This window comes from Biomphalaria glabrata, chromosome 9 (genome assembly GCF_947242115.1).
Source record: "Biomphalaria glabrata chromosome 9, xgBioGlab47.1, whole genome shotgun sequence".
In the NCBI taxonomy this organism is placed as follows: domain Eukaryota; kingdom Metazoa; phylum Mollusca; class Gastropoda; family Planorbidae; genus Biomphalaria; species Biomphalaria glabrata.
In genome coordinates, this window is record NC_074719.1 from 16,750,725 (window position 1) to 16,759,863 (window position 9,139).

Below are 9,139 nucleotides of genomic sequence, written 5' to 3' on the forward strand. Positions count from 1 at the left end.
TAAGTTAGACCAAATGAAGTACGTGAGCCTGGGAGACAGACAAAATAGATAAGTTAGACCAAATGAAGTATACGAGCCTGAGAGACAGACAAAACAGATAAGTTATACCAAATGAAGTACGTTAGCCTGGGAGACAGACAAAACAGATAAGTTAGACCAAATGAAGTACGTTAGCCTGGGAGACAGACAAAACAGATAAGTTATACCAAATGAAGTACGTTAGCCTGGGAGACAGACAAAACAGATAACTTAGACCAAATAAAGTACGTTAGCCTGGGAGTCAGACAAAACAGATAAGTTAGACCAAATGAAGTACGTTAGCCTGGGAGACAGACAAAACAGATAAGTTAGACCAAATGAAGTACGTTAGCCTGGGAGTCAGACAAAACAGATAAGTTAGACCAAATGAAGTACGTTAGCCTGGGAGACAGACAAAACAGATAAGTTAGACCAAATGAAGTACGTGAGACTGAGAGACAGACAAAACAGATTATCGAGGCTGAGAAGCATAAATCGCTTGGCTAACTATCAAAGAAGGCACGACTTGGCCATGCTTGTCTCTCTACGGCTATTTTTTTTTTTTTTATGTTTACGATTTCACGCTTTAAAGTAACATTTATTAAGTATAGTAAAAAAAGTAAAGTTCTTATCACTCTTTTATTTTGCTTGTATTGGTACAAGGCCATCGGCATTTATACATTTTTTAGCTCTCGTTTTCGATAATAAAATTATATTAAAATCAATGCCCTGCGATGTGTGAGAATAATGAATGAAAAAAAAAGTGTCTTAGTTTTGTCAATTAATAAAAATAAATACCTTAACCATATATTGTTAATGTTATGTTAATTAATTATTATTAGGAAAGCGGGACTGTGAGTTACAAAATCAGAATTCTAATATAAGAACCTCTGATCTCGACTTCTTACAAAATGTCCATGTCGGGATAAAATAAAAATTAACAAAATTAGCGGCACCGTCGGCCCAATGAACCTGCCAAACGTCCTTGATACAGTAACAGTAACTTAAATTGGCGCTTTTATTTTTTTTTTTCAATAAGCTGACACCATTTTTAACATAGGCGGCACTGTTGATTAGTAGATCTCTATTTACCTTTTTCAGCGAGTGGTGACATTTTGCGCTGAACCCTAGAATTTAGACTTTTTTCTCACAATAGTTCGGAATTTGATATTTCACTATTACAAAGCTTTTTTGTATAAGATAATATCTTTTACTTTGTTCTGCAATGGAACAGTCGGGTAACATAAGATCACCCTTTTCCAAAATATGCTCCCCCACACACACACTAAACCAGACAGAATTGGCATAGAATCTAATTGGATCTAAATGCATTCTAAGTCTTAGTAATGCAACAAAACAAAAACGATCCACTTAATCTCTGGTGACACCTTTTTCTTTTTGTCACCAAAGTTGACCTATATCTAGATCTATTTAAAAAAAAAATATGAAAAAAGGCGGCAGTATCATCTATTGCGCTGTTGCATTATGGGAATATTTTCCCATCATTTCTCAAATACAGTTCGTTGCGCATGTCATAGAAGTTTACGCAAATTTTCAAATTTTGTCGTTAAAGCTTGCTTAGAAACAGTCACAAATCCAACGCTCTAAACGTTAACGCTCAACAGTTTGAAACTAAGACAAGATGCGTGAAATAGTTCATCTACAGGCTGGTCAATGTGGCAATCAAATTGGTGCTAAGGTAAGAATTGTCTTGGTTTCTAAAAACGAATCTAGAATCTAATCTAAAAAAAAAAAATAAACAGATCTAGTCTAGTCTAGATCTAGATCTAGATCTAAGTAAAATAAATCCATGGCCATGGTGATGGTGACACTGACACTAGCCTGCCCGCCCTAGGCCTAGGTGTAGGTCACAAGTCACACTCAACTGTCTCAACTCACACTACTCACAGTCTAAGTCTTGACTTGAGTCTTGTAAAATCACAAAATCCTGATCCAAAGTGACCAAAATTATATTTATTTAGAATATTATAATTTAAATTTATAGATCTAGATTACTAGATTATTCTAGATTCTTAGTCTTAGGATTCTAATTCTAATCTAGTCTAGATCTAGTAAGTCTAGTATAAGTATAAAGAATAAATTAGATCTTAATAAATTATTCATAAAACACTGAACCATATGAATCTTCAAATACAAAAATAAATTTAATAAAATACTCATAGACTCACAGACAAAAGTAAGGATACAGGCTTTTTATAAACTCACTGATAAAGGCACATTGAGTGACATTGTGACATTCCTCCTCATCCCATATCATCTAGTCTAGATAGAATCTAGATTCTAGGACAAATTTGTACAAATACTCCTCCTTCCCTACTCAAGCAGTCAAGACACTTTAGCTTTCTTGATTTCTTGATATTATTAATAATATTATTATTATTAGAATAATAATCTAATAATTAGATCTAGTCTAGATCTAATTATTAATTCATTATCATTAATTGGCATTAATGTTTTTCTCAAACAGCTTAAATCAAAAATCATAAAATGAAATGGGGTTTGTTTTTGACAATGAGCCTTAGAATACTACTTAGATCTAGAAACTAGAATTCTAGACTAGCAGCATTTTAATTTAAATTTAGGATTCTATTAGGCTAAAATAAGATAGTTCGTTAAAAAATTCAAACTGTTCTCACAGTATACTAGATCTAATAAAACCTAGATCTATGACTATACCAGTAACCAGGCAGTGATTGAGTTATATTAACTGATATTAGATCTAGTCTAAATAAAACTTAAAATATTATATTCTAGATATAGATGTGAGTGTGATAAAACATTGCCAAGGCCTTTTCGCTAATATTAATTAAATGAGGACGTATATATCTAATCTAGAACTTTTAAATACCTTGGTCTTGGTACTAGATCTAGATCTATCGGTATTGAATAAATTACATTTTTGCTGTAAATAATTAAAATACTGATTATATCATCAGCATAAAAGGGCAGTAACGATTAGGATTACTTATAGATCTAGACTAGTCTTTTGGGTTGTGAGTCTTTTGCTGAAAAATTAAAAAGACAATAAGAGAAAGGGAATAAGCTCCAGATTAATTCATTTAATCTAGATTCTAAAATTCAATGGCCACAAAAGTTATTGGGGAGCATTGTAATGAAAGAAGTGCCATTAAATGTAGGCTATCACTAATTTTACATTCTATTCGTTTAGTTTTGGGAAGTAATATCTGATGAGCATGGCATTGATCCAACTGGATCTTATCATGGTGACAGTGATTTACAGTTAGAAAGGGTCAATGTCTACTACAATGAAGCTACAGGTAAGTGTAGATTTATCCAGCAGTCTCAACATTTTCTATAAAGCTATAGATCTAATAGTATTGTAAAATGATCTTACTAATCAAGATCTAGAATTATAACTATTTTATTTTACTATAACATTTTGGTTGGATATATTCATACGTTTGGCAGCTTTTTGAAGAATCTAGACCTTAATGGTTTAATTTGGTAATTGGAGCAGATTACCATGAACATGTGTATTTAAAAACAGAATTATCTAGCAATTGATTTAGCACTTATCTTTGGTAATATGTAGGCTATATATGGTTAATGTCACTAGTAACATTTTAATGTCTGTTTAGTCTTTTCAATACATCTTTTTTTCAAAATGCAGGTGGAAAATATGTGCCCAGAGCAGTTCTGGTGGATCTTGAACCAGGCACCATGGATAGTGTGCGATCAGGTCCTTTTGGTCAAATTTTCAGACCAGACAATTTTGTATTTGGCCAGTCTGGTGCGGGTAACAACTGGGCTAAAGGTCACTATACAGAGGGAGCTGAACTTGTAGATGCTGTTTTAGATGTAGTAAGAAAGGAAGCTGAAGGATGTGATTGTTTACAAGGTGAGATGTTAAAACAAATCTTTGGTACACATGCTTATTAAAAAAAAACTGTATTTGAAACTTAAAAGTTATAATATTTAAATCTATGTACATGATTCCTTATAGATATAGTACTAATAAAAAGTTATATTGTTGTTTTTTTTTTACAGGGTTTCAACTGACACACTCTTTAGGTGGTGGTACTGGGTCTGGAATGGGAACGCTGTTAATTAGTAAAATACGTGAAGAATATCCTGATAGAATAATGAATACATTCTCTGTTGTTCCTTCTCCTAAAGTAAGTTCAATCAGAGCTTTAGTTTTATATTTTTACTCAAGGCAGGCTGTGTTTCTTTTGGTCTTGATTTTGTGATACAATGTTTTCACTCTTAAGGTTATTTAAAAAACAGACCTTAAACCTTTCATTGCCTTTAGTATTATGATCACTTAATTTTACTTATATTGATATGGTAAAGGATAATTGACATTCCTTTTAGTTTTTAAGAAAACAATATGAAACAAATGTGTTCCCAAAGGTAGGAAGGAAAAACTTTTTTTTCAAATCATGTTCAATCATTACATTGTTATAGAACATTGGAAATTGTAAGGCAATATAACAGTGATCCATATTTTATAATGGGTGTATACTCTAGTCTAAGTATTGTACTTAAAATCATTTATATGTTTAGCATTAGTGAAGACAGTAATTATGTTCATCCTGTTTTTTTTTTTTTTTTAAATATTACTAAATTTTTTTTTACACATTGATCTTACTACTTTCCTTTCTTTTCCATATTCATCCAACTGTTTAGTTTGTAGGGCAGCCTGATATTGCTACTTCAGTTTCTGAATAATTGCTTTTATCCTCTTTGTGTAGTGTCAGAGTATTCTTGCTTCCCATATTTACGCAAGCTTTTATCTCTCTTTACACTGATGAATTCTCAATTCATCCCTTGTCTGACAAATGGAAAAATGTTTCAAGTACATTGCATTATGTTTTTATGTTCTTTTATATTTAACCTTTATGATTCATGAAATATATTCTGCTAAGTTTTCTTAAAGTTTCTCTTACACTTAACTTTTGGTGGTTTTGTAGACAGTGACATAATGAGCATTATGTTTGAACCTTTTTTGCTATATAGAAATTAGGACATATGCCACTGTATTGTCAAGTTTTTACTAACATAAAATTACAATTAAGATATTGTACTTTTTTTCCCTAGGTATCAGACACTGTAGTAGAGCCTTACAATGCAACACTTTCAGTTCACCAGCTTGTAGAAAACACAGATGAAACCTACTGCATAGATAATGAAGCACTCTATGACATCTGTTTCCGAACTTTGAAACTGACAACACCGACTTATGGGGACTTGAATCATTTAGTTAGTGCCACTATGTCTGGTGTTACCACTTGCCTGCGTTTTCCTGGTCAGCTGAATGCTGATTTGAGAAAACTGGCTGTCAACATGGTACCTTTCCCTCGTCTTCACTTCTTCATGCCAGGCTTTGCCCCTTTGACATCTCGTGGTAGTCAACAGTACAGGTACGTTTACATTGATTCTATGAACTGGGAGAAGTGCCTTTTTATTTTTTGTTACACAAATTTATCTTTTCTGCTTTGGAGAGGGCGCTGCTGTTTGAAGAAAATTATCTATTCACTGCTGTTTTAAACCATAACTGTTTATTAATTTAATAATAATAATTTTATTTATAAAGCGCTGTTAACAAACAAAATGTAGACTCAAGGCGATGTAATAACATTACAAAGACACAACGGATAAAATGACAGTTAATCTAAAAAAGTTTTTAACAGATAGGTCTTAATGTTCTTCTTAAAAGTGATGTAGCATGTTGTCTATCTGAGATCAATGGGGAGTGAATTTGAAATAAATAGTGAGTGAACCATGTTACAATGTACCATCTTTTAATAAAAATAATGTTATTAAAGTACATTTCCTTGGCATTAATTACTTGTTGATCAGGTAACTACCAGTAGCCATAGGCCTTTGCTTGTCAATATTGAAACTTGTTTCTTTGCTATCCACAATGTTCTCTTTATTCTGTTTGTATTTTTTTTTTAAAGTAGTTTTATATTTTAATCTTAAGCAAACTTTACAAATTATTTAGATTTGTAATAGATCATTTGATGATGAAACCTAATTTAATTTTTTCAGGGCGTTGACTGTACCTGAACTTACCCAGCAAATGTTTGATGCCAAAAATATGATGGCTGCCTGTGACCCACGACACGGACGATACTTGACTGTAGCTGCTATATTCCGGGGTCGTATGTCCATGAAGGAAGTTGATGAACAAATGCTTAATGTGCAAAATAAAAATTCCTCATACTTTGTTGAATGGATTCCTAACAATGTCAAAACAGCTGTCTGTGACATCCCCCCACGTGGTCTTAAGGTATGAAACCAAAGTGTGTACTTAGTGTGAAAAAGTAATCCAGTTAAATGGAAAGAGAAATGAATAGGTTTTATTGCTTTTGTGATAATTTTTTAATTTTGAAAGACATGCTGAATGCTTAACTCCTCACAAATTGTTAATGTGTAGATCAGAATGTTGTAAAAATTCTGAGTTGTTTCTAAACACTTAGTTTTGAATTGAGAATTGTCTGTCTTCTTGTATACAAATTAGATACATTCACATTTTTTTAGTGCACTGCAAAAACTGCCTAAATGATGTGCTACACACTGATAAATATGTGTTGAAATCTGTGTTTGTCTAAAAGGAATTAAATTGTGTGTACAAGATATAGATAGATATGTAATAAATCTGATGTTTATTTTTAACTTGAATTAACTTTTAAAGTTTTTTCAAGGTTTTAACCCAATGAAAGAAATTGCATTAGTGACTTGTGTATAGCTTTTAAAATGTACTATTCCTGTATTCACAGATGTCCGCTACATTCATTGGCAACAGCACAGCAATTCAAGAATTATTTAAACGTGTATCAGAGCAGTTCACTGGTAAGTATTTTTTTTATGTGACATTAGAAGATTCGGACTTCCTTTTTCACTTTGATATGCTTGGGTGGCTGTCATAGTGCCACTTTTCTCATCGAATTAGCTTACTGATGAATACAATCTCTTTTGATGCTTTAATGTAAATTATTACCCATCATGCAGGTGTACATAATATTGACTAGTTTCATTAAAACTTTAATATCTATCACATGAGATTGTACAGGATGATAACTTGCTTGGAAAAATAGCTTTATGAATATCATCAATGCTTTATTTACAGATAAGGGATGATCAAGTTCAATTCTGTCACATTAGTATAACAGTTCATTATATACTGGCAGTTATTATACTTAAAACTATGATGCTATCTGTCATAATTATGTCTCATGACACTATTTCTACTGTCTCTAAGCTTAAGTGTGCATTTCTTAATATAAAATAATTATTTGTTAAAATGCATGTCGTTTGTTCTCTAGCCCTTAGCAAAATATATAGTAAATATATCCTCTGATCAAATTGTTTATTCTTAAGATAGGTCTAATTAGTATCCTTGTACAAAGTCTTATTTCAGCCAGTCAAGGAGGTCATAACTCCGTGAAAAAAAAATATTGGTTCTTTTGTGATAAAGCAGTTTTATTAGACTCATGCCAGTGTTTGGTGGTGACTGATTGAAATGTCTTGAGAATTTGAAAAGTTGCTCAGGTTTTGGGGGTACTTAAGAACTCCAGTTAATTACTTTTAAATGTACAGTATTGCCTGACACACAATATTAATACATTCACTACTACTTGACAATATTAACCATAATTTATTTTTCAACTCTAAAATTGAACTATTGCCTTCTCCAGCTATGTTCCGTCGCAAGGCTTTCCTCCATTGGTACACTGGGGAGGGTATGGATGAGATGGAGTTTACTGAGGCAGAGTCCAACATGAATGACCTGGTCTCTGAATATCAACAGTATCAAGATGCTACAGCTGAGGATGAAGGAGAGTTTGAGGAGGGGGAGGAGGAGGAGGGCCAGATGAATTAAACATTTGGTTTGGACCAAGTGTTACATGGACAGTATTGACCTCAAGTGTTCTTAATGTTTATTTTTTTATGAGTATATGTACAACTCCCAGGAAAGGATCACATTTTTATTCAATGTAGATATTTTGTTTTCAGGTATCATGAAATAATTGAGATATATTTTTAGCACGTATTTGTGATGTATAGCTCAGTACTAAATTTTTCTTTTTAAGATACACTTCTGTTCATTCCAAATTCCACATTTTTAATATATTTTTTTTGTTATAATTCATTGTACATATCACAATTTGTTGCCTTAAGTAGATCTTGAATGTTTAGATCATTTATTTTGGATGTTGAAGTTTTTATTTTATACATGCCATTTTTGTATATAGTTAGTTTTCAAATTTTTTTATTCCAAAGACTGGAAAATAACAATTTTATTTAAACCACTTGATATTCAATAATAGAAATAAAATTTGTTTCTTTTTGGAATTGTTCGTTTTTCTTTTTAATACATTAATTGAAAAATGCAACTGCATATTGCTAAGGTAATACTGAATTCTGACTTGAAATTTTTTTTTTTCAATGTTTGAACTAATTTTAAAATGAAATTGCATAAAATAATTGAAAAGTTCTGGAGAAACTATCTTCAGTTTGGTGACCAGACACCTCATCATTGCACATTTCAACATTATACCAATTCATCGTTTTAGTATTTCATCATTGCATAAAGTGCATTTTGCAAACAGCAACTAATGGAACAAAAATCTGTGTGGAATACATACAACAGGGCCACTAACGTATATAAACGTGAAGAGCCAGATTAAAGCATTCCAGACACTCAGGTGGTGGGGGGATCTTGAAATTCTCCCCCCCCCACCCTAGCTACGCCACAAAAAAAATCCTTTGCAAGGCCAGTTTTTCTGTGGTATTAGGATCACAGGCATCTTGGTGATGAAATACTATAATGTTGAAATGTCAGGAACCCTTCAGTTTAGTCAACAATTTACAAAAACATTGGAAGCCAGTGAGAATTCTTTAGGCAATATATTGCTGTCACAGTGCAGTGGTCCTAACTTTTATGATCCTTGGATCCTTTATACCTGTGATGCCCAACCTTCTTCAGCCCGCGGGCCAAATAAATTCTCCACACTTTTGTTGTGGGCCACATCATTGCGAAAATGGAAAAGCAATAGAGCAGACATTATGATTACCAAGTTGTATCCAACATTAATTCTATATCAATTAGTTGGATGTTTCAAACTTCTGA

General features: G+C 32.4%; 1 protein-coding gene across 1 annotated transcript; it reads left to right on the top strand.

The window, feature by feature from the left end:
* Positions 1-1,524: 1,524 nt before the first annotated feature.
* Positions 1,525-8,356, top strand: LOC106069797 (tubulin beta-4 chain). Its single transcript, XM_013229539.2, has 8 exons — positions 1,525-1,717; positions 3,209-3,317; positions 3,671-3,898; positions 4,048-4,175; positions 5,101-5,423; positions 6,055-6,295; positions 6,786-6,858; positions 7,704-8,356. The coding sequence occupies exons 1-8, from the start codon at positions 1,661-1,663 to the stop codon at positions 7,886-7,888; spliced, it is 1,344 nt and encodes a 447-aa protein (XP_013084993.1). The 5' UTR covers positions 1,525-1,660; the 3' UTR covers positions 7,889-8,356.
* The last annotated feature ends 783 nt before the right edge of the window (positions 8,357-9,139 follow it).

Coding starts and splice junctions, on each gene's coding strand:
- LOC106069797 (XM_013229539.2), top strand. CDS start 1,661: ATGCGTGAAATAGTTCATCTACAGGCTGGTCAATGTGGCAATCAAATT. Junction 3,899..4,047: donor AGGATGTGATTGTTTACAAG/GTGAGATGTTAA, acceptor TTTTTTTTACAG/GGTTTCAACTGACACACTCT. Junction 4,176..5,100: donor CTGTTGTTCCTTCTCCTAAA/GTAAGTTCAATC, acceptor TTTTTTCCCTAG/GTATCAGACACTGTAGTAGA.